Source organism: Anas platyrhynchos, chromosome 29 (assembly GCF_047663525.1).
Source record: "Anas platyrhynchos isolate ZD024472 breed Pekin duck chromosome 29, IASCAAS_PekinDuck_T2T, whole genome shotgun sequence".
NCBI classification, from domain to species: domain Eukaryota; kingdom Metazoa; phylum Chordata; class Aves; order Anseriformes; family Anatidae; genus Anas; species Anas platyrhynchos.
This window is the reverse complement of record NC_092615.1, coordinates 4565346-4589523: the sequence shown is the minus strand read 5'-3', so window position 1 is coordinate 4589523 and position 24178 is coordinate 4565346. Positions and strand designations below refer to the sequence as shown.

At 55.1% G+C, this 24178-nt stretch overlaps 2 protein-coding genes across 12 annotated transcripts in view; both read left to right on the top strand.

Moving 5' to 3' along the window:
• TCF3 (transcription factor 3) overlaps positions 1-12792 on the top strand; it is a 72145-nt gene extending 59353 nt beyond the window's left edge. For 4 of the 11 annotated variants that reach the window (XM_038169034.2, XM_038169035.2, XM_027471738.3 and 1 more), the window contains 5 exons: positions 664-787; positions 1133-1295; positions 2235-2473; positions 5987-6131; positions 6868-12792. In XM_038169034.2, the coding sequence (XP_038024962.2) occupies positions 664-787; positions 1133-1295; positions 2235-2473; positions 5987-6129 (669 nt within the window). In that variant the 3' untranslated portion in view covers positions 6130-6131; positions 6868-12792. Of the gene's footprint in view, positions 1-663; positions 788-1132; positions 1296-2234; positions 2474-5231; positions 5459-5986; positions 6132-6867 lie in introns of all 11 variants that reach the window. The other 7 variants (XM_038169038.2, XM_038169042.2, XM_038169043.2 and 4 more) reach the window with 5 other exon arrangements.
• A 3578-nt stretch (positions 12793-16370) lies between these two features.
• Positions 16371-19470, top strand: UQCR11 (ubiquinol-cytochrome c reductase, complex III subunit XI). Its single transcript, XM_027472193.3, has 3 exons — positions 16371-16435; positions 17681-17815; positions 19206-19470. The coding sequence occupies exons 1-2, from the start codon at positions 16386-16388 to the stop codon at positions 17799-17801; spliced, it is 171 nt and encodes a 56-aa protein (XP_027327994.1). The 5' UTR covers positions 16371-16385; the 3' UTR covers positions 17802-17815; positions 19206-19470.
• Positions 19471-24178: the final 4708 nt, after the last annotated feature.

Below are 24178 nucleotides of genomic sequence, written 5' to 3'. Positions count from 1 at the left end.
GTGCTCTGAGCACCCACGGGGTCTTGTGCTGGTTCCCCAGGGTCCCCCCTTGTCCGCAGCAGCATGTTTGTGGCAGCTCTGGTTCCCTGCTAAAGTGAACATTAACGCATTTCCAGTCTCTGGAGAACCAGACGTGCTTTGCACCCGAGCTAAGCCATGGGCAACCTGTGTGTCCCATGCCACAAACCAGTGCCAGCTGCAGAAATGAGCACTTGCAGCAGGGCTGGCTCTGTCCTGCCAACGCAGTGTGACCTTGGGGAGTTCAGGCTCAGGAAGGCTGCCCAACCATTGTCCCTTGTGCCCGAGCCCTTCAGGGTGACATCCGTGCTGCCAGGATGTCCGCTGCTCTGGGGGCGTTGGGGGGCTTGCAGAAATATCGGTGCTTGGTGGAGACAGGATGCGTGCAACCACGCAGGGTGTCTGCAGCATGCGAGCCGTGCAGCCCAGCAGAGAGAGGCTTTCCCGTGGGGCACAGAGCTGCTTTCTGCAGTGTCCTCACCACAGTCCCTGGCGGGGAGCCGGTGCGGGTTGGCTTTTCTCTCCTGCATGCCAGCGCTCTGTGGGAGCGTGCATGGAGGGCACGTGGCTCTGCTCGGGGTGACCCGCGCGCGCTGGCCGTGACACTTCCACCCCTCAAGGCTTGCTCTGCTCGTTCTGCTGTAGGTGGGAGGAGGTCACCCCGAAGACGGGCTGTCCAGCACCCCCAGCATGCTCCACAACCATGTCACACTTCCGTCACAGCCCAGCTCGCTCCCCGACCTCAGCAGGCCGCAGGACACGTACAGCGGTAAGGCAGCCCCGCACGCGCGCACGCTGCAGTCCCACGGCAGCTCGGGGTGGGGGCTCTCATGAGGTTGGTGCTACCTGGTGGTTCCCATGCTGAGCCTTTTCCAGAGGTCCTTGACGTGGCTTCTGGTTTGTGCTGCGTGTTCCTGTCCCTTCGGCTGTGGGTGCAAGGAGCCCCCGGGCCCTGCGCTGCTGGGGGAAGGCTGGGCTCTGACCCTGGAAAGGGTGGGATGGGGGGGTGAAGGGGATGGGGTGCAGTTGTGGGGCAGAGCCAGTGACCCTCCAGCTTTGCTGGCTGTGGACCCCCCCCCCCAGCTCGCTCCAACCCCCTCTGCTTCCTCGGCAGGCTTGTCAGGGGGGCTGGGGCGAAGCAGCGTCTCCTCGGGAACCAGCGAAATAAAGCGGGAGGAGAAGGAGGACGAGGAGAACACATCGGTGGCGGATAACTCAGAAGAGGAGAAGAAGGAGCTGAAACCCTCCCGGAACAGAACAAGGTGCTCTTTGAACAGGTCTCTCCCTTCACTTACTCCGTTACCCGTCTGAAGGCATTCGGGCTGGGGCACGGCCACGGTGACCCCCGGGTGCTTGGCTCGGCCCGGTGAGGCCGGGGGTCGTCCCGTGGTGTGGATCCACCAGCCCCTACCCACCACGGGAGCCCTGCCCGTCCTCGCAGGTGCGTGGCGTGGGCCGTGCCGTGCTGGGGAAGGCTCTCAGCCTCCTGGCCTCCCTGCCCTGCTGCCCCCATCCCCACGGCCGGAGGCTTTGTGCCTTGTCCGCGCAAGCTGCGCCCGCCTGGGTGCTCGCTGGGGGCATCGTGGCTGTGCTGAGGCAGGAAGGGGCGCTCAGCATCCCTGGCTGGAGGCTGGGGGGGGTTTTCAGCCTCCTCCCTGCTACAGTTCGGCTCTGCTGTCTGCCTCGGGGCTCCTGAACCCCCGTTGCATCCAGCCAGACACGTGGCAGCGGATCAGGTGGAGTCCTTCCAGCGTGCTGGCTTGTCCGCAGCCTCGCCATCGGCTCGGGGACCTCGGCAGGGCGATGCTGCCCAGAGGGGCAGTGCCGGCCCCGCTCCTGCCAGACAGCGGCCACCTCCTGCCCCAGAGGCAGGTGCTGCCCGTCCCTGAAATTGTAGCTGGGGACACCAGTGTCAGCCCTGAATGCCTTCTCCGGGCCACCGCACGACCTCCCAGCGACAAACTCAGGCCTTAATCGCATTGTTGTGGTTTCTTTATTTGCTTTGTATTTAAAAAAAAAAATGCGGGGGGGAGGGGATGGAAGAAGAAGAGTCTTAATTGCTTCTCTCCAAAGTCACCGCATGTCCCCGTGTCCCAGCGGGGGCACGCGGGGCGCAGCGTCTCGGTGCCCGATGTGTGTTTCTTTTCTGTGAGTTGACCAGTGCTGAGAGTGCACGCGAGGAATGTCCCTGTCTCGTTCTTATTTTAAACCATTAGTCAAGATGAGGATGAGGAGGACGATCTTCTTCCCCCAGAGCAAAAAGCCGAGAGAGAGAGAGAAAGGAGGGTCGCCAATAATGCCCGTGAGCGCCTGCGGGTCCGTGACATCAACGAGGCCTTTAAAGAGCTCGGACGCATGTGCCAACTCCACCTAAACAGCGAAAAACCGCAGACCAAACTGCTAATCCTACACCAGGCCGTATCAGTCATACTGAACCTGGAGCAACAAGTTAGAGGTCAGTGAGGGTCCCGGAGTGGTGATATTTTACGTATCTGATCGGCACGGGGCTGTCTGTCTGTCTGTCTCCTGTGACATGTGCTGTGGTGCCTTGCACTCTCTCTCTGCCCTGTGGCCTTGGATTCCCAAGGCTGTTGATGTCCTTTTTTTTTTTCTTTTTTTTGTCCTTTTTTTTTTTTTTAATTTTTTTGCAACCCTGCTGTTCTCTCTTTTGTTCCCCCCTGCCATCGCGTGTGCTGCATGCTGGTCCCCGAGGGGGAACCTGCGCCCGCCAGCCCCGGCGGCTGTCCCCGCTTTCCTGCAGCCAGCCGCTTTGCTCAGCTGCTTGGCCAGCAAAAAAAAAAACACCCAAGCAAACAAACAGCAAATCTTTGAGAGGACCTGAAACCTCTCCAAGGGCAGCTCCGAGCCCAGTGCCCGTCCCTCCCCATGGCTGCTCAGGAGGTGCCTCCTTCCTCCCCGGCACAGCGCTGGGGAGCGCAGGCGCCATGTGAGGGGTTGGCACGGCTGAGCCCAGGACCGGGCAGCCCTCGCTGCCTCTCAGAACCGCTGTCCCTCACAAGCCAGGAGCTCTGCGTGTCCATAGCAGGGCCCGGAGCCAGCAGCGGCCACGTGCGGGCTCTCCCCCTCGCCGGGGCAGGCTCGCTCCTTCCCCACGCGTGTGTGCCCGGAGGGGAGGCGCAGGGCTCGCAGGGCTCAGCTTCCCGCTCCAGAGACTTTGCTGCTTTGTTCCCGCAACCCGCAGTGCATGCTCCTGCCTCGCAGAGCCGGGCAGGTTAACCCCCTTTCTCTCTGCAGAGGCTGTTGTAACACGAATCCGTGGTTTGTGCCTGGCTGTGCTCCTCTCTGCTGGCCTCTGCTGTTGCATTGATGTTGGAGTCCTTTGTGCCTCTCTTCAGTTTGTAATTTTTTGCCTTTCATAACGTATATTTTTTCCTGTCTCTTTTTTAATTTCCCCTTCCTTTTTATTTTTTTTTTATTTCGAGTTTTTTTTTTTTTTGGTTCTGTTCTTTCCGATCTCCTACAGACAGTCCCCAGCCGTGACCTCTCGGTGGTCCCACTCTCTACCTTGTACTTGCTGCTTGCGGATGGAGACAGGAGCCGAGGGGTGGCGTGGGGCCGGGTTAGACAGAGTTGGCACCGTGGTCACTTTGGTCTCCCACGCTTGTCCCTTTTTAAACCCTTCTTGGACGCAGCTGGGGAAGCAAGCGAAGCCCCGTGTGCTGCTGTCGGCAGACTTTAGAGCAGGCAGCTAGGGTCTCACTTCTCCAGCGGTTTTGGTCTCCGGGCTGCTCTGCAGGAGAGAAGCCGACCCCACATCCCCTCCTGCGGGGCTGCAGTGGGGCCATGGGGCCCCCGTGTGCCCAGCCACAAAGCTGGGGTCTTTGTGCCGCGATCAGCGGCTAACAGGGCAGGAAGGGGAAGGAGATCAGGGAGGTGTTACAGGAGCCAGGCAGGCAGGTGCCACAAATTGGCTGAGGAGCCGCACATCCTTACAGCCCCGAGGACACCGCACGGCCCCACAAACCAGCAGCACTTGCTGCTGGCAGGGACAGGGCTCCATCCCGCTCGGTTGCAGTGTGCAAGGCACTGAGGAGCTGCAGCACTGCCAGGAGCCACAGCCACCAGCGTTAGCTGGGAGGAACGAGCCCTGTCACTGCCAGGCTCCACTCCCCAGCTGCAGCATCCCCAGGCGCTGAAGAGAGGCAGGGACAGCGGCAGCCCCCAGCCCCATGCAGGCAAGAGCTCATCCGGGGAGCCCTCGCTTCCCCTCCACGTGGTCAGGCACAGCCTGGGGGCTCTCCAGACCCCCGAGCAGACCCAGGAAGGCTCTGCCTCTGCCACCCACCTTAGGTGGGGGCTTGTCCCCGCGTAGCTCCCCTGGAGCCGAAGGCCGTGGTCTGCCCTGGTGTGAGGGCTCACCCGAGGAAGGTGTCTTTCCTGCAAGAATTTTTGCTCTGGGGGAGAAGGTCGTCTGTACAGCAAATTGGGGGCTCGGAGGGGACGGGCTGCGGGCGAGGCCATGGTTGAAGATGCTGCCAGCACGGTGCTGCCTTCCCCACCCACCGGCCTGTTTGGGGCACCCCCAGGATGCCACCAGCGGTGGAAGCTCTCCTGAGCTCCCAACCCTGCCTGGAAAATAAAATTCCCCCCTTCCAGGCTGATTTTGGGGCTGGATTTTGGCCCCGTGGAAAGACCTTGGTTCAGTGTCTGCATCCGACACTGACTTCCAGCAGCAGCCGGGGGCACTCGGCTCCCACCCCGGTGCTGCCCCCACCCGTAAGAGGGTGCTGGGCCCCGCTGCCCCGCGCTGCTGGGGCACAAACACCTTCACTGGGAGGACTGCAGCTCTGGTTTCTGAAGGAAACTGCAAAGAAGAATTTGGTTTCTGCCAACAAGTCTTTGTCTTGGGGGATAAACCCAACGTTTTTGGCTGGGACACCCCCTACGCCTCCCAAACTTTGGAAACCAAGCAGAATGGTGAAATTTTGCAGGGGGGGGAAGTTGTCGGAGCTGCTGCTGCATCCGCAGCCCCCCAGCCCCGCGCTGGCAGCACCTTCCCGCGGCTCGCAGGGGTGGCCGATGGCCCGAGTGGCCTGGGCTGCCCCCAGAACGCACCCGGGGCGAATTGGCACCCAGAGGGAGGCCGCTTGGGCCGTTGGCAGCGGACACCAGAAGCACTACCAGCACGGCAACGTCTAGCCCCCCTCCTGGTACCACCCCCCTGACTAACCCCTGTGGTGCTATGAACCCAGCAGTACAGACGAGGCCTTGTCACTGGAGGACAAAGATCTGAGGGACCGGGAGAGGAGAATGGCCAATAACGCCAGGGAGAGGGTGCGCGTGCGGGACATTAACGAGGCCTTTAAGGAACTGGGACGCATGTGTCAGATGCACTTAAAAACGGACAAAGCACAGACCAAACTGATCATCCTACAGCAAGCGGTGCAGGTCATTCTGGGCCTGGAGCAGCAAGTACGAGGTATGGTAACAGCTGGCAGGTGCATTTCGGGGCCTCTCCCCCCACGGCTCTGCGTGCGCGTGCGGCTCTGTGCGGCTCCTGCTTCCTTGTGTGTCTGCCTCGGGTGCGCCGCGCTGAGCTCTCCAAAGCCACGGCCCCGGGGTGGATTCGGAGCCTCTCTGTCCCTTTTCCTGTCGTGCTTAATGGGAATTTGGCACCTGGATCCCATTAAGCAGCTTTGGAAAACTCAGTCTTCGGCTCCGTTAGCTGGCTGGGGCACGTGGGGGTTTCTGAAAGCAAGCACACGTTTCGGTTGGCACGGTGGCTCGGCCGGGCACGGGGTTTTGCTCTAGCAGGGTCCGGCCACGTTACTGCAGCCACTGCTGGGAGCAGCAGGCACAGAGCAGCTCTCACCGAGCTCCTTTCCTCGCATGTCCCGTGCGTCTGTCCCGGGACCCTGTCCTCTCGCTTTCGGATGCTGCTGCTGTGCACGATGCTGTTGCCCAGACTGAGGTTGCTTCCTTTCCTCCCTTGCTGTTTTTGGCATAGAGCGCAATCTGAACCCTAAAGCAGCCTGCTTGAAACGTCGGGAAGAGGAGAAAGTGTCCGGAGTGGTAGGAGATCCCCAGATGACGCTTTCAGCTTCACATCCCGGTCTAGGAGATGGTCACAACCCTGTCGGACACATGTAAAGGTATTGTTCCCTGCCCCGTGATCCCAGCCAGGTCCAGACATGTGCTGCTCCTCTTCAGCAGCTCAGCACCCCTTGTTGGGCTGCAGCCGGCATCCTCCTTAATTTACCTCTGGGGGATGAGCCACACGTGTGTGCCATTTGCTCGTCCATGCACACCCAAAGCCTCTGCCTGAGGAGAGACACCATCCCGTAGCTGGCACAGGGGGTTTGGGCACTCACCACCCCGAGCAAGCTCAGCTCTGTGCTGTGCTTCCCAGCCCTGCTCCAGTCAGCTACTGGAAACCAGTGACTGCTGGTGGTCCCACAGGAGGGAGAGGGCAGGTCCCAGAAACACTGGGGAAAGCAGAGAAAGTGAAAATCCCAAGCGAGGCCGTGGCAGGCGCAGGTTCTGCTGGGTTCTGCTGTCCCTGGTTCTAGTCTGAGCAGTGCAGGGGGGCTGATGTGGGGTTGAACACGTCCAGGAGAGATGGGGCAGGGCTAACCCAGCAGCCTGCAGTCCCCCTGTAGTGGCCCCACATCCCCTGGGGGCATGGTGCTGCTGTGCAAAACCAAAAATAATGTTTAAAAAGTCAAAAGCTGGCAGCCCAGCAAAACAGCAAGCTCATGTCTCAGCTCTGCTCGGCCACGTCAGGCCCTCGGGGCTGACTTCTGCAGAGATGAGGCTGCGGTACAGTGGCCCTGTTTTATTCTCACTCGGGTTTTTCTCATTTGTGGCTTTTACTTGTTTTGTTTGTAGATCTTTTTGTTCCTCTGGATACAGAGATCTGTAGGAAGAAAACCCTCGGTGTGACCTGCAACCTTCTCGTACCATAAACTTTAGTACTGCTAATACTGACACACGTGGACGGATCCTGGCATGACGTAAGGGGTGGAAAAACACTTTTGTCAAAAACAAAACAAAAACAAAAAAAATTGCCTTAAGTATAAAGTGCGGAACAGTCAATACATATCACTCAGTTAGGAGGGGGTGGCGTGTTCTCTTGGCTTGTTCACAAGCAGCCAGCAGCAAAATTGTGCCTAAGCTTAATATTTCTTTTTTAAAAAAAAAGAACATTAGTTATGAGATTTTTTATGTAGAACAAATAGCAATGCCTTTTGTTTTTTTTAGCTTCTTTTGCATATGTTTTGTAAGCGACGAAAAGAATTTTTTTTTGTATAAAAAAATGTCTTGTACCCCATGCTTTTCTGCTGCTGTTTCTATAGTTAACGTTGCATCTTTAGGATCAACCAGAATATTAAAATTGTATTAAGAGAGACTGGATATAAAGAGGAATTCTCAGATTCGGCTCTGAAAGCCACTAAAAGCGAATGTAGCCACAGTGAGGAGATGTTCTTCCTTGCCTGGCTTGTACCTTCCATTATAAAAAAAAAAAAAAAAGAAAAAAAAAAAACGCAAACAAACTCGTGCTGAATTCACCATCTCTTTGCTTTGGCCACTTCTGATTTGGGAAAAGGAAGTTAAACAGCAAAGCAAGTTGCAGCAGCATCCTCTGCAGTGCTCCAGCTCCTCCTGGGAGGAGACCGAGGTCCATCCCAGCTCCCTGCAGGGTTCGCGTTCCTCCTGGAGGCTGCTGGCGGCTGCATCCCGCCCCTGGAGCACCGTGGCAGGGAGGACGAGCTGCCAGGAGAGAGCAGGCACCGGGGGGTGGAAGAGAACCAAGGGACTGGTGCGCTTCCAAGGTAAGCCAAGAAGCAACGCGGGTGCAAGAGGAAGACCCAGGGCGGAGGAGAACGCCCTGTGCCCGTGCATCCGAGTGAACTCCTACTGTCAGAGGCGCTTCCAGGGGCTGTGCTGAACAAAGACGACCGAACAAAGCTGGAGGGACTGGGAAGAGGCAGAGGCAGGTGGAGCAAAGGCAGCAGCGGGGACCTCGCTCTGTCAGCGTCAGGGCGGATGGACGCATGGACACAGGAGCCGGAGGTGGTGGGAAGGGGAGCAGCCACTCCAGCCCTCAGCAAGCCGTGGCTGCAGCAGGATCCCTGCCTCTGTGGCATCTCCGCGCTCTGGAGCTGTGACCACTGGAAGTGCAAGTGCTGCAGGCTCAGGAAGAGGGGTGGTTTCGCATCCCGCCTTCACCCGCTGTCGTGACTCCAAAGCATCCACAGAGGTGAGCTCAGCTCAGCACGCCACCCTTCTTGCCACCAGGGACGCGTGGTGGCCGCTGTCGAGTGCTCCCGGCCTCCTGTCTCCATCTGGGAAGGAAGGGGAGCAGCAAGCACCCGTCCCACACGACAGGCTCCGGTAGCCGAGCTGTGCCAACGACCCCTTCACTCCGAGGCTCACCGGGGCCGCTGCGGATGGCTCCAGTGCACCCAGCAGGAGGAAGCCCCAGCACACGGCGGGGGCCCCGCCGGCACAGGAGCCAGCACGGGGAGCTCAGCAGGGCCACGATGGTGCTGAGCTGCAGCAGCCCAGCAGCAGTTGGCAACGGAACAGCATCCACCGGGATTTTTTTGTTTCTTCCCTCTCCTTTCCCTTCTCCAGAATCACTTCCGAAGTGTTTTGTGCCCGGATCTTCCCAGCAGACAGGGTCAGCACCCCAGGGCGAGGTGAAGCCCCAGCTTGGCAGTGCCTCTGATGCCCAGGGCCGGCTGCTGCCTGGCTCTGCCTGGCGGGGCCGGGCTGAGCGGGACAGTCGGGGGGTGCAGGGCTGGCCGGGGGCACATGGGGACAGCGAGCACAGCTGGAGCTCCAGCAGCAGGGCCGTCCCTCTCCTCTTTGCTTCTCTGGCCTGTGTTTCTCGGGGAGCTGCATTGCTTCAGCATAGAGAAAGGGAAGGGCTGGTGAACAGGATTAGGTCCCCCGCAGCATTTCCTTAGCGTAACCTGGTGCTCTTTTTTTGTAGCCATGCTTTGTGCTCTAGCAAAACGTGTTGGAAACACTCAGGACATCGCTCGTCTCCCCTCAGGCATCCCAGACAGGAGCCGGGTGCGGTTGCTGGAGCAGGATGGGCCCCTCTCTCCCTGCTGGTCCAGCCCTAGCTCTTTTGGGTGCTCTTTTGGGGTAGGGAGTGGGGAGTCAGCTGCACTCGTTGTTTGGGGCTTTCTGCAGGCTCAGTGCGGCTGCCCCAGTACTGGGGAGATGCAGCGATGTCCTAGCCTGGCAAGCTTGAAACCATACAAAAAGACTTTCAAGTGCTTCCCCGACATTTTGATTTAGCAACAAGAATTTGAGAAGGTGGTCGTGTGTACAGGTGGATTGAAAGAAAAGGTCCTGTAAAAAAAAAATAATGCAGAAACTGTCAGCAAAGAACGTGTGAAAATTTATGATTTGGTCAAAATTTCACTGAATGCTTCATCCCCTCCGAGTGCTGCCTGACTCTGCGCAGGCCCAGGGGGCTCTGGCTGACACCGCGCCTTTCCCAACCCCCCCAATGCCAGGCATTCCCACAGGGAAGGGGCTTTCCATCCGTGTTTAGGTGGTTTCAATCTTTTGTTTGTAGCAAAACTGGCCAGCTTCCTTGGCAGGGCTTGGACAAAGGTGTGGCATTGAGTCCTGGAGCATAAACCCCCCTGTGCCAGGGCTTGGGGAGGGTTTGGGTCCTCCGTTCTCCAGCAGGGAAGCATGAGGCGGGGGCCTGGCACTGCTGTGCCCAGGAGCTGCCTCTTTTACAGGAGTGTAGCAAGGAAAATTGACTGGATTGCCTGGTGTGCTGGGCTTGGAGTGAACGTGGTGCCTGTAACTTGCAGGGACAGTGGCTTTCCTAAAAACAATCAGCCAGGTGCTGTCCGCGAAGCACCAGCCTGTTGCAGTGAAGCTCTTCAGGTGGAGTGGTCAGAGAACTCTGCTGCTGAACTCGGAGATCTCTTTTCTGCCCCTTTCTCTTCCCTGTCTATGTCCCTCGTGTCGGTGGCCCTGCCCAGGGAGGTGCCGCGGGCGGGTGATGCGCTGCGAGGTGGACTCGGTGCTGTGCTTCCTCCCCCGGCCCCGCTTCCAGAGCCGAGCGTGCCGCCAGGTGCTGGGGAGTGCCTGGGATCGGCTTTGGTAACAGCAAAACTCGCAGACTTTTGTTCTTTCTCCCTCGCTTCACCTTCACCTGCTTTTGCCCCAGAGCGAAACAGCTGCAGCCTCCCCGAGACCGCACCTCGATGGTCTCGTGGTGGCAGCCCCCGCCTGCTGCCAGCGCTCCCTGGAGAGCCCAATTCCAGCTCCAGCTCCTTAGGGAGCCGCTCCCCTGCCTGTGACCCACCGCCAGACCCATTCGCAGCCGAGCCAACCTGCCTGGCTGCCGTTCAGCTCCTGCTCTTTGCCAGCATCTCCTCGGGCTCTCTGCCCCCTGCTTTTACATCTCGCACTGGTTTCCTAAGGTGCTGTGCTGGCAGGAGGGGACAGGACCCGCGACGTGTGGGTCGCAGCCCGTGCCACCTCCTGCACCGAGCTCCAGCCTGGGTGCGAGGGATGCAGCTGTGTGCAGTGTGGGGACGTGCTCTGCCTGCTCGTTCCTTGGGGCCCTGGTCTGTGCCTGGCAGTTGGGGTTTTTGCCCTGTCCAGATGAGAAATGCAGAAGTGTGATGTGCGAGCTCCCCAGCCGTGACTTCAGTGGGCAGTCGGTGCGTTGGCGATGCGCCGGTTTCCTCGAGGTTTTGCACTTGCCGCCCGGTGCTGATCGAACAGGAAGGGCAGAAGCAGGCTGGGATTTCCCCAGGAGTCTGCAATTTCAGGTTCAGTGCAGAAGCTTCTCTCAGAGGTCCTTTGTGTCTCACGCACGCTGAAGCCGGCCGAGCCTCTGGGGCCTGGGCCCTGGCTGGGTGATTCACTGCTCCCTCCCCTCAGCCCACAGAGGAGAGGGGCCCTCGAGAAACAGGAGGCTTCCAACCCCCATCCCCTTTCCTCTCCATCCCTGAGCTTTGCTTTCACGGGATGGCCGCCAACTGATGTCCCAGCAGAGCCCATGGCCCTGCAGGCCCTGCTGTGTGCCGTGCTGGTGAATCGGGGCCAGCTCCAGGTGCAGCCAGCCCCCAGCCTGGGGCTTTAGCAAAGAGCTGGGGACGGGGAGGTGACGCAGAGCTGGTGCTGGAGCTGGGCTGGGACAGGCAGCGAGCCCCAGACACGGGGCTGGCTGACCTGGAGCAAGCCGTGGCTGCTGGATTCCCCCGTTCCTGCTTAACACCAGCAATAGCAAGACCTGTTCTCGGCACCACAAGCTTGCACGAGGACTTTGCCCTGTGAAATCCTATGCAACCCCCTCTCCTCTCCCCCAGGGCTCTGCAGGTCCCAGCCCAGCCGCTTCTCTCCGCTCTCGTCCATGACTGCTGAGCCCCTGCTCCCTGCTGCTCTCAGGGTCCAGCTTCATTTCTAGCAGCTCCAAAACTATTTTCAGGCCGGCGCCCCGGAACCAGGGGGGTGGATGAGTGATGAGAGCACAGGAACACCCCCCCCAACTCGTGCTGTGGGACCTGAGCGCTGAATTGTAGGGGCAGGGCCTGTCCTGGGGCTCTTCCACGCACGCTTCACCCTCCCGTGCCTTCTGCTCGCTGCTCAGCAGCTCGCTGCCAGCATCCTTCATCTCGCCCCCTCTTCCCCAGCACCTCCGCGTGGAGCAGCTTCATCCCACCTCCTTGCTGGGCTGGGCTCCCTTCATCCACCTCCAGCCCCGAGGTGGCTCCAGCCCGTCCGCTGGGCTAGGAGGATTTGGGAGATGGGTGCTGCAGCGGGTCTGGGATCCCTTCTGCTAAAACTTGTGTTCCCGTCCTGCGTCCCCCCCCAGGGGGGTGAGAGGCAGCCCCGCCGTGGGGCTCCGTGCCAGTATTGCCATTCCCCTGCTGTTCACCTCCTGCTCCTCGGGCTTTGCCATCCCTGCTGTGGGCACCGCGCGGCTGCACCGGGCACTGGGGGGGAGCAGAGCTTGTGCTGTAAAACGGGGGGGGCCCGGGTGCCGAGGCCAAATCACTTGAAACCCACCAGCGTCTGAGCAGACCTCGTAACGCGGGGGCTCGGGGAGGGACGGGGCCGTGCGTGGCCGTGGGCTCCCCTGCCAGGGGCGTCGGAGCTGTGGGAGGGGAAGGAGGCACCCAGGGAGGCCGAGCGGGGACGGCCTCGCGGTGTGCGGGGAAGGAACCAATTTCTAAGGAGCCCTCTGAGAAAATGAAGCATCACTCGGTTGCTCTTCATATATATTTTTGTAGGAGGGGGAGGGGGGGTGGGAGAGCAGACGGGAGATGCCTGCGGAAGTTGTTTATTTTTAACCCCGTAGAAGGTTTTGGGTTGGTTTTGGTTTTTTGGCCTTTAAAAAAAAAATAAAAAATTGGTCCTTGCTTTTGATGTTTATGCTGCCTACCTGTAAATCCAGATGTACTTAAGTGGCTGAAATCCTTGTTCTTAAATCAGATACACATTATAGTTTTGAACTATATATATAGTAAATATATATATATATATGCCTAACCCAGCAAAAATAAAAAAATAGAAAAATAAAGTATTTGGGGGTGGGGAAATGCGTTGTTCTCTGAAATGAATCACAATTGGGGGATTAAATTGTGTTTCTGAGTGCCTCAAGATAAGAATTGTTTTCATTTTTTTAAATAATTTTATACAAGTGTCAAAACAGCTGGCTGGATTATTTGGAATTTTTAAATAATCCTAACTTTTTTAAAGTAGATTTTGAGAACTGTCCTGTATATAACAGTAATGTAGCAATAAATGTGACATTTTATAACAATATTACCTTTTTTCCCCATATCTGTCTTTCAGATGTTGTATACCTATGAATGAAAAGTTGTAATAAAGGTTTTACCTTGTACAAAAAAAAAAAAAAAAAAAAAAAAAAAAAAAAAAAAAAAAAAAACAGAGAGAGAGAGAGAAAGAAGGAAAAGACGAGCCACAGCACGTTTTCAGCTGCTGTCCCCTCGCTCTCTGTTCCTCCTGCCCACCGTGGGGCAGCCTGAGCTGCTGCTGGGCTCAGGGGGCTGTGGCAGACCTGGGGTCTCTGGCACAGCTTCTCCCTTGGCCGTGCCATGGTCAAAAAGGTCCTGGGCCTCCTCCCCAGGGCGTTGCTGCTTCTCTGCCTCTGCCCTGCCTGGGGAGCACCCAGCGAGGTCGGTGCAAGCAGGCACTTGGGATAAATGTGGCCAGCCCCTGTCAGGAGCCCAGCACAGCCTGGGGAGGGGGGAGATGACCTGGCAGAGGGGTTCGGGAGGGCTGAAAGCCAGCAGGAGTGGGCTGGAGCCAGTAGCAGGAGGTTGCCCAGCCTCACAAGTGCATCGCAGGGGTGAGGCAGTGCCCTGGCCAAGCTGCATCAGGCGTGATGGTTGGTCTCACTCCATCACCTCCTGCATCTGCAGCCCACTGCTGCACCGCCTGGCTGGGCTCTCCCTTCCCTGGTCCCCCAGCCCTCACTGGGCAGCTCCCCCGTGCATTGCCCCTCCGATCAACGGGCATTTCCCCCAGCTCGTCACCACGTTAATCCTTGTGGTTTCAGTGGTTGGGTCAGCCCCCTGCTGCCAGTTTGCTGATCACATCAGGCTACTTCAGGGGGAAACGGAGCCGTGGCAGCTGCAGCCAGGAGCACCGAGCCCCAGCGGACCCCCTCTGAGGCCCTGGTTTCGTGATGCTGCCTGACAGCAGCTCCTTCCTCAGGCTTGCTGCTGGCATTTCTGCTGCGCTGCTCCTGCCCAGGGCTTGTCCACACAGCACCATGAAGGAAAAACCGACCAAATTAACTAAGCAGTGACTCTTGCAGTAATTAGTTAAATGTCATTAAGCCCTGTCTCCCTTCTCCCAGCAGTAAGCAAGCTCTCTTTGAGGTAGTGCACTGCTCTTCCCGAGCCACAGTGAGTGAATCAAATGACTGTCCTTTCAATTCAGCATCTCCTTGTCCCCACTGATACGCTTTGCCTCGTCCTCTTTGCCTTCACTGCCTCCTCGCAGGGCTTGGTTTTACCCTGCATTGTTCCTCACTTGCTCGGCCCTGTGAGTTGCATGGCCGTGTGCCCAGCCTACTTGCTTTCCTCCCTAGAGCTGGCTAAGTGCTAGGACAGGTCCACAGAAGCCAAACTGCTTCAGGACACCAAATACTTTGGTTATTAAGAAATTTGAGATGTGATCTGCCAGGCCAGGGAGTCAAGAGCACTCCCAGGGTGAGGATGGAGCCGTCTACCCCTATCGGTACAAGGAAGGGTGAGGACTGAGAAACCAAGGTTGTACCAAATCTAGACGTGAGAGAAACCCATGCCTGGGAACAAGACTGCAGCTTGGAAGACAGATGCTCGGAGATGCACCATGCGGAACGTAAAGCAGGCCATGCGTCTGGGCTGGGAGCTGAGGGCAGGAGAAACAAAGGAGGTGCTGCACAGTGGCCAAGAGCAAATACCTGTAGTTCACTCCAGGCTTCACTGTGGTGTACCTAAGGCAGCTCTGGGCAACCAGGCTTGCTGCCCTCTCTCCTGCTTCCAAACCTAAAGGGACAGCTGTGCCACAGAAGCCAGACAGGGAAGAAAGTGTCCCTCAGCTTGGTGGCCTCTTACAGCTAGGAGGTAGGCTTCAACTCCCTGCTGCAGTCTGAGCCATGTTCTCCTCCCAGCAGCTGAAATGAGTTTCTGCAAGGAACGAGCAAGCGTGGTGTCACAGTGTGGTGTCCAGAGCAGCCAGCAGATCCCCTTGTGCAGCACTTGAACTGTAGATGACAGTAAAATACCTTGGAATAAGATAATACTGCTGTTGTTTTAACCAGGAAATTGGTAGTATTATTGCGTCTTCCAGTGTCTGCCAGGACTGTGGAAAAGCAGGAGGAAATGCCCTCAGAATTGCCTTGAAAGCCCCACGGCTTTTCTGAAGATACACGTTGAGATGTTTTTCATTGCTTCTAAAGTTTGGAGTTATTTCGCTTTTTTTTTTTTTTTTTTGGTCATCTAGGAAACTCTCATTGCAAATTGAAAGCCGAGACTGTCCTGCATTTGCATGACTTCAAGACACAGTTGAAATGTCATTAAAAAAGCCAAACCTGTGCAGAGCCTGCCCACCAGGCTCACTCCCCCTCCATACCCACAGCGGCGGTGGCAAAGGCACTGGTTTCCTGCAGGAACACACACCATGCAGCGCCGTCTGACTTCCTCATGCACCAGCTGGTGCGTGGGCAACGGAGAAAAAACTCACAGAAATGAACCCAAAAGCCTGCACGGTTCAGTAACCTGCATCGCCCCGCTGGTATCTAGGCAGAGAAAAACTCAAACCGTCAAAATGTGGTGGTGAAGTTGATCATGCAAAGAGCTGATAAAATAGTTGTTCTGTGTCCCGGTGAGAAGGAAAAAAAAAAAATAAAAAAACAGGCTGGATTTTTGCAAGAGATTCAGCTCTGTGGGTCTGGGCTCTGTGAAACTTGCACATGCAGCGCAGGGTGTGAAGGGAGGTGCTGGCTGCTGGCATCACTCCTGGACACTGGCGCGGATGGGGTTTGCAGCCCCAAGGCTGAGTCATCGGGCTCCAGTGTCCCCCTAGACTTTTTGGGACCTGCAGATTACCAAGAAGCTGAGCTGGCTTTGGGGAGTCTGAGGAACTTTATGAAACCGTTGGTGGATTTAGGGATGTTTTATGAAAAAAAATCTGGCTCCAAACTCCCTCTCCTGAGTGACAGCAGCAAGGAGGGTTTGCAGAGGCACAGGCAGGCGCTGGAGAAATGGCTCTGGGCAGATGCCAGCCTCCCCCAGCACCAAGGGCGAGAAGCTGAGCTGGGGACAGCCTGGGGACAGCACCGGATCCCCAGCAGTCACATTCCTGCTCCAGCATGGGGACAGGGGGCTCACCCCACATCTCTGCCTTGTCCAGGGGCAGAACCAGCCCCTCAGGGCTTGTCACCCCTTTCCCTTGGGGTGACAGGGACAGTCCCCTCAGGGCTCTCTGTTGTAGGGACGGGGACATGCCCTGAGGGCTTGTGTCCCTTGCCCTGTGTGGGGTCAGGGCCAGTCCCTGCCAGTGTCACCGTCCCTGGGGGTGTTTTGGGGGCTGGACATGGTGCTTGGGGACACGGCTCAGGGGGTGACAGCGGTGACAGGGGGACAGTTGGACCAGGTGATCTTGGAGGTGTTTCCCAACCCTAACGATGATTTATGGCTCTGCCCCCCCGTGTCCCTGCCCTGCTATGGGGCCAGGCCCCGTCCCCTCACCCCCCCCCATCATGGGCACGGAGCCCCGTTGCCATGACAACACCGCCGCGCTCAGGCAGCGCCGCGGGCAGCCCCGGGGGGGGGCCGGGGGCCTTCCTCTGCGCGGCGCGGGGCGGCGGCGCATGCGCGGGGCGAGGGTGACATTGAGGCGGCGCCATGTTGAGCAGGGTGCTGGGGCCGCGCTACGCGCAGCTGCTGCAGAACTGGTGAGGGGCGGGGGGCTGGGGGGGCCTGGGGGGGTTATGGGGCCCTGGGGGGGGGGTTATGGGGCCCTGGGGGGCTTATGGGGTCCTGGGGGGCCGCAGCCGGCCCTCAGCTCCCCCTCTGGGCCCTGTTCCCCTCCCCTCAGGGAGCTTTGGGGCGCCCCCGCCCCGCTGGGGGCTGCTGCAGGAGCCGGGGGAACCCTGAGGGGCGCTGGGGGTGCTCAGGGAGAGAGAAGGGTCCCGGGAGACCTGAGAGCGGGCTGTGGGGCCTGCAGGAAAGCTGGGAGGGACTTCTTGTCGGGGGGGCGGTGATAGGACGAGGAGTAATGGCTTTAAGACCCAGGTCCCTCAGCCTTTCCTCACAGAGGAGATGCTCCAGGCCCCGTATCATCTTTGTAGCCCTTTGCTGGTCTCTTTGCAGGAGATCCCTGTCTTTTTTTGTACTGGGGAGCCCAGAACTGGAACTGGGAAAGCTGGGGAGGGGCTCTTTGTCGGGGAGGGCAGTGACAGAACAAGGGGCAATGGCTTTAAGCTATAAGAGAGTAGGTTTAAATTCAATATTAGGAGGAAATTCTTCCCTCTGAGGGCGGTGAGGCCCTGGCTGAGGCTGCCCCGAGGAGCTGTGGGTGCCCCATCCCTGGCAGTGCCCAAGGCCAGGCTGGATGGGGCTGGGGGCAGCCTGGGCTGCTGGGGGGGTCGTGCCCATGGCAGGGGTGGGATGGGGTGGGCTTTGAGGTCCCTTCCAACTCAAACCTCTCCATGGTTCTCTCTTGGTTCGGGTGGGGTTTGCAGCACTGAGAAGTGGCTGTTGAGGTTAGATTTTATCCTACCATGGTTTGACAGCCGTGTGTGTGGCCTGCGTGTTGTCCTGGCTCACCTCAGAGCATTTCAGAGGTGCTTGCTGCAGCACTTGAGGTTGCCAGTTCATGGCGAGGAAGGATGTGGTAGCCACAGGCAAGAATAAAGGAGACACGAGCTGGAGAGTTAGGGTAATAAGCCAGTCCGTATGCATTTTCTAAACTTAGTAGCACCTCTCTTAAATAAAAGCATATCAACCTTTTCCCGTAAAACATCTTGGTTATCTTGGAAATCAGCTCCTTTGTGCACGGGATTCTCTCCAAATTTCTGTCAAGCTGCTTTCTTGATTAAAATGAGTTTCCCGGGTACCTCAGGGTGAGTGTCTGCCAGCCCTCTGACTGGAGGCTTGGTTGTTTACCCGTGTGTTGTGTGTCTGCCTCTCTTCTTTAGGACTCCCACCCTTTTCACGTGGGGTGGTGTAGCCGGTGTCGGTGTAATATGGATCACAGACTGGAAGCTCGTCCTTCAGTATGTGCCCTACATCGGTGGCAAGTATAAAACTGAAGACTAAGCTTCCCTCTAACGGTGAGTTTGGTTTGTGCACCTGGCAGCTTACATAGCGGAGGTGTGTGGATGTGGCAGTTGGCCTGCCTTGTTTCTCCAGGGCACAGCCAAATTGGTGGGCCAAAACAGCGCTGCTTAATCTGGTTATTCAGTGTTTATCGCTCTGTCTTGTTTTGTGTTAGGGGCAGGGCTTCTCGGAGTGCCAAAGGATGAAGTATTACTAAGAGCATTATTCTCAAGTGATTATGTTGTAAGCAGTGGATTTTTTTTACAATTTACTGAGATTCTTGATAAGCCAAATAAAGTCTTTTGTGGTCATTCGGAACTTCTAAGGCATCCACTTATAATCTTAGTTAGAATGGCTTCAAGCTCAAGACTGGTTTTGCTGTCAGGCAAATTTGGATGCCTTTCCTTTCCATGGAGTTACTAAAAATAAGCTACGTGTTCTGTGCTGGTTACTATATATAAAAAACTCATTTGAAAATTGGCTTTCTCAAGGTGTTTTTTCCTCTCCCTTTCTAACTGCATATGAAATACACTGTTTTTTGTAAGAGTGACCATCCATAAAGCTAGAGCAGCAATTGCAGTGCCTGCTGTTGGGCCTCTGAATACACACACGTGAAGTAAACAGGCACAGATCTAGTTCATTCCTTGCTGCAGATGTACAAGTTATGAAGACTTTGCCTTACATTAAAGGACGCTGACAGGGAGAGGCTGTCAGGAAGCTGTGTGCCCCTCTATATTTGCTGCTGCTTCTCGGAATAACTTATGTATAAATGTTGGTAAATGAAAGTGAGGGGCTTGCCTTCAAGCCACACAGAACTTCACAGAGAAACCAGTGCTTCTGTAAGGCTTGTTGCAGAGGCACCTGTTGGATTGTAGATGTTTTACTGTGTCTTCCCTGTTTTCAAAGTGTGCATTAAACAGGTTATTTATTCCTCAGCGTAATCAAAGGATGAAAGAAATTTTTCATGAAACTCAGCTGTGCTCGTAGTATCTCAGGTGACTGTGGAAGTTTGTGGAGAAGTCAGCGGAAAAGCTCTCAGGTGATGTAGGAACAATTAAATTAAGCAGAAAGGGCTTTCTGTACATAACAACTGTCCTGGTCAGTAGTAGGAACATGGCTGCCTTCCCGAGCCCACAGCCTACGTTCTCTCTCCTCACATAAGAGCACTGATGTGTCAGCGTGCACAAATTATCTGGAAGACGCTCAGTGCTGTAGAGGAAGAGGATGCTTCTGTGGTGGCCTACGGCTCCTTCCAAAGAGACTTAAAAGCCTCCTGGTGTTTGTGTATCTGTAACAGAAATGTCTTGTGTGAATACCAGAGGGTTTGGAAACCTCTCTGTAATGCTGACTGCTGTAGCACGTTGCGGGACGCAGTGCTTAATGACTGCTTTGTGTTTATTGTAGGAAATTTATCACTGGATTGAGTGTGTTGGAGCCATCCGTCCGCTGAGACCTGCTTTGAGGTGAACTTGAAATGCCTGGTACAGATTCTGCGGTGGGCTGTCACATCCCGCTCTCTGCCATGAGCAGTTGTTGGCACTTGGTTGTGAGGGGGTTTTACTTCACGTACCAGCCTGCCTAGTGCTCTTCTCATCACTTCCACAGCTGGTCTTGGCCTAATGCAAGTGATTTGTAAAGCTGATGTACAAAATAAACCACATGAATGATGTTTTGGTGGTGCTGTTATCTTCTTTGCCTGTGTTCTTTAAACCAGATCCCTGTTCTGGTTCTGTGTTGTGTCTTCAGCTTGTTTGAGTGCGTGTCCTAAGGAGTGTGCCCCGTGTTCGCCTCCTTTCCTGTGCAGTTTCCTCAGGCATCAACAAGTGCCTGCTGTTAGGGCTGGGCTTGCTGAGCCTTTGGTTTGTCCCGGGGTAGTTGTTGCTCATCACTTTAATGCTGCTGTGGTCTTTGAACTGTTCTTAGTGATGTGTTGATGGTAAGCTGGTCCTTCCTAGCTCGATCACATCTGTGGGCTCTTGCTTCCAGTTAACTTCCCATAGCCAGTGCTGCAGAGTTCTGCTGTAACACAGATCGCTGGCGTTTGGTGTGAGGCTTTGTGGTTTTTTGTTTTTTTAACATCAACTTCTGCATCCAAACAGATAGGTTAAGAGGTCAACACCTTTTTAAAGCTGTAGGCTTGTCTAAAAATAGGCTGGCTTTTTCTGCTAGCTAAAAATAGGCTAGCTTTTCTTGTCTAGGGGCTCGAGGAAGGTAGTCTGCAAACCCTGGGAGACTTTCAGTACACAAGATGAAACTCGGTGGCTTAGAGAGCTTCAGGGTTAGTTTTTTAATGTATATTATTTTCCTACTCAACACCCACATCTGTATTTCTTAGGTGTATCTATCAAAATGTAAATTAGGGACAAAACAGCCCACAGCAGAGCACTTTACATGAAAGTCTGTAGCTGTTAGATGAAGCGTGGGGATTGGTCTTGACATAGTCTCAGCCATGAAGCCACAGCAGACAACTCAGACCTGGGGGGAAGTTCAGCCCTTTTCCCCAAAGGCCAAAATTTGCAAACAAATGTGTCTGAGTGATAACAGGATCGCTGCTTTCTCTCTGTTCAGTGCCAAATTCCACCTAGTTAGAAGTTTTGGCATTTCATTAATACTTGAATCTTTTTTAAGGAAAACTTTACCTCAGTTGCAGTAGCTGTGCTGCTTGGGAGTTACACTCAGGGTTGAAGGCTCCTCAGTGATGTTTCTGCAGAAAATTTGTAAAATCTGGCAGGACACTTGAACTCCTTAACAATAACTGCTTCAGCATTAGTGCAGCATCATCAGTAATTAGTTGTGTGGGGAAAACAAATTATTTTCCTATGCAAAACTCACTCCAATCAGGCAGTACAGAAGCATAATGGGCTAATCGTGTTACTTCTGCAGTCTGTCCCCTCGCTAGCTGCTCCTGAGCTCTGGGCTGGCTCCTGGAGGGCTGAACCTGCGCGTGGAAATGCTGACGACAACAGCCCTGAGCGTGTGCACGGATATCAACCCATCTTCATCTGAGGCACGCTGTGAAAGTGGGCATTGTGCTAGCTTACGTTCACATGCCATCAAGATCGTAAGATCAGGCTTGAACAGTTAGTCTGTGCTCTCTCTTACCTGTTCAACATGTCTAGACAGGACGGGCACAACGTGCTGCTGACTTCAGAGATGACCTAATTTTGGTGTGTTCCCGTGGGCGGCTGAGCCTCTGCTCCCACTGCTCAGGGAAGTCTCCAGGAGGCCTCAGGCCCGGGATCTGCCTCTGTTGCCCGCTCCTCAGAGGGCCGTGGTCTTCCCGTGTTCTCAGCCTGCAGCTCTCCTGAGTGAGGGTTGTCAGCAAGGGCCCAGTGATAGCGTTGTGCGCAGCAGATTGGATCAGCAGATACTTCAAAAACATATTCCAAACACCAGCTGCCTGCACAGGCAGGCACCGTAAGGAATATATGGACTTTGGATTTGTTTACCCTTTGGCGATTGTTCAGCTGCTTGTGTTTTCTGCTGCATTTCAAATGATGTTTTTGTCTCTAATTAACCCTAGGATTAGCCTATAACTAATTTAATTTCTAGTATTCCTTCCACAAGAGCAAGCATTCTTCAGAAATACGCCATTAGAAGTGGCTTTGCATTCTTGGGCAAATTTCTGTTAAAATCTGAGTAATTACTCTCCAGGTGCCAGGGGTGATCCTTCTAGTTTTTAATATTCTAGCATTACCTCTTTTCTAATAGTTAAATATTTTTTTCAGAATGAGCTGACAAAACGTCACATACATTACATATGTGAATAAATTAATTAAAGACCAGGAGCTGATAGAGGAGTAGCTGCCCTTTCCCAGCCGGAGAGATCCACTAGAGGGCACAGCGGTGGCTCAGCCGCAGGGCTGAGCGTTTGCAGAAATCAAAAAGCGCCTTGAGCTTGGTGTCAGCTGCGCGTAACTTAAAAGCAAGCTCTAAAAACAGTAAGACTTGTGTTCCAGCATGCTTTTTTTTTTTTTTTTTGAATGTTTGGGTTTTTTTTGAATGCTTGGTCCGGACGCTTCACTTTCCTTGTGTAGGGTGTCGGGAGGTGGAGTGGGAACACGGAGCCGTTATCACGCCCACCACAGCCCCATGCAGTCTGTTGCATTCAGCTCTAGAGACCTCGCCGCTCTCCTGACTGCTGCAGCCTCCGGATCAGCCTCAGCTCCAGCCCCTGTGGTGGGCTGGCTGCTCCCTGGCGAATCCTGCTCTGAAACGAGCTCCTCTGTTGGGGCTGGGATGCGCCGCTGCAGAGCAGAAGGGAGAGCTACCCGCAGAGCTCAGTGGAAGAGGTTTTTCTGTCTGGACAGTCTATGCTGGCTTCTATGTCTGGCAGGAGCTGATTTGGGCGATTTTGGATTATCTGCTAGTCCTGGAGCAACGCAGGCTGCCTGGCACCCAAGTGCACCCAGCTGGTATCAGTGTCTACAAGTACCTTATCACCTCAGCAGCGTTCCCAAAGGAACACAGGAACATTTTCCCTTGGGCTCAAGAGTTCCTGCCCAAATTTCCATGTACTCTTACAGTAAACATCATCTTTTTTTTGCAGCCTGTTGCCTGCACCCGCTGTCAGTGAAAACCAGTTTTCTAACTACTGTTACCCTGTGCCTGAGGTTCAGCGGACACTTAACAGGTCAGCTCCTCCATCCCCACCCCACAGCAGGATCCACTCCCAAGCTTTTCCAGTTTGTCCAGTTTGTTCTTAAAAAGTGCCACTGAGGGAGAGCTTCTGGTCCCGGCACATGGTCCGTTTCCATGCTTATGCTTGGAAAAAAAGAAACTCTCTCCCCTCCTGCACAGTAATTCTTTCACTCTTACATATTTGAAGGCTGTTATCAGATCTCAGATGTTTTCTTGAGACTAAACAAATCCAGCTCTTCCCTCGTGCCTGGTAGGTCAGTTTGGAGACAGCTGATGATTTTCATCGCTCTCCTCTTGGCTCTCTCCCAGAGTGTCTTCCTCAAAATGCGGTGTTCCAATGTGGATGCTGTGTCTTGTATGATCTTGTTCAGTGAAATGTTGTCTCTTTTTCATGGCTTTGAATTTAGTCAGTGAAAGAGGAATGGTTGGTGTGAAACACACGGCTACTGAGTTTCCAGCCCAGGTGCTAAGGAGTGTTTCGGAGCAGGGGGACAAGGAACGTGCAGGATTCTGTGCCTGCAGCGGGGTAACTGCCTCAGTTCCCCTCTGCCCTCTCGCTCCATGGACCTTTCTTATTCATCAGGAAGCTGCATTTCAGCACGAGGGTTCGATTGGAATGCTATGACTTTAGTTGGTCTATTTTTTATCCCCCCAAATCAGCAACACAGAAAAAGGGAAAGCATGTTTGTGAAAAATAATGTGGTTTTGATCAATACCGGCAATTAGAGCTTTTCTGGTCTGCGTGTTCAAGATTGCAGGAAATAACAGTGATAGCAAAGCGAGACATTTCATAAGCGTTAGTCCAGAAGGAGAGGATGTTAAACACAAACCAACAAAACCAAAAACAACCCTAGAGAGATAGAATGCCTTTAGGGCAACAGAAAGCTCTGTATTGATTAAAGTAAAGACACAATCTCCTCTGTCAGGTATCAGAAATATAAAATTCTTCCTGTACAAGCAAATGCAACCCTGCACCTAGGAGTGCACCCACCTCTTTAAGTTGTTTTGAACTTTTACCCGTGCCTGGACAACCCATGCCCCATGTGTGTGGGACTGGGTTTCCTCTCATCCCCGACACACGTCTCACATCCTTCCTCGCGCTCCCGGCTGCTTTCCAAATAAGGGAGTTTGAAACAAGTGAGTGAGACGTGTTTTTAAAAAAATCAGTAAAACTACAACAGCTTCTTGCACAGATGCAAGCTGGAGGAAGTACTGGAAGTTCAAGCAGACTGAAGAAGTTCAGTGTCGGGAGAACTGAGCGGTGGTGGGGCCGTGCTCGTCTCCAGAAGGGCGCTGAGCCCTGCCGATGCCAGCAGGACCCAGGCACACGCCGGGAGGCGATGTTATTTTGCACCTCCAATCGCGGTCGCTTCAGGACTGCCGGTCTGTGCGAGGTTCTTAACAAAAGCCTAGTGTGTCACTTGTTCATTAAAGAAAAATTAATTGCTCCGAGATGTTTTCGACAGCAGGCTGCCTCGCAGAGCTTGCTGCTGCGCGGTGCTTCCTAGACAAATGGCTCGGTGCTTTTCGGGAGGTGGGTATTGCTGTGATACGCCCGGCTGCCAAAACGCAGCTGCTCGGTCGTGATTATCAAACCACGGGGTTCCAGGTAGACGTCGTTCACCGGCAACCAGAGGCAGAAACCTCTCTGCTGGGGTACCGCACTCGGTGGCTTGGCGGCACGTAGTGACTTGTGTTTGTTTCCTTGGGGCTCGTGCCCGTGGCCACCATCGTGG

Bases quoted from the DNA above. Each gene is read 5' to 3' on its own strand.
- UQCR11 (XM_027472193.3), top strand. From the start codon at position 16,386: ATGTTGAGCAGGGTGCTGGGGCCGCGCTACGCGCAGCTGCTGCAGAAC. The intron at 16,436-17,680 runs GTGAGGGGCGGG...TCTCTTCTTTAG, and splicing joins GCGCAGCTGCTGCAGAACTG to GACTCCCACCCTTTTCACGT.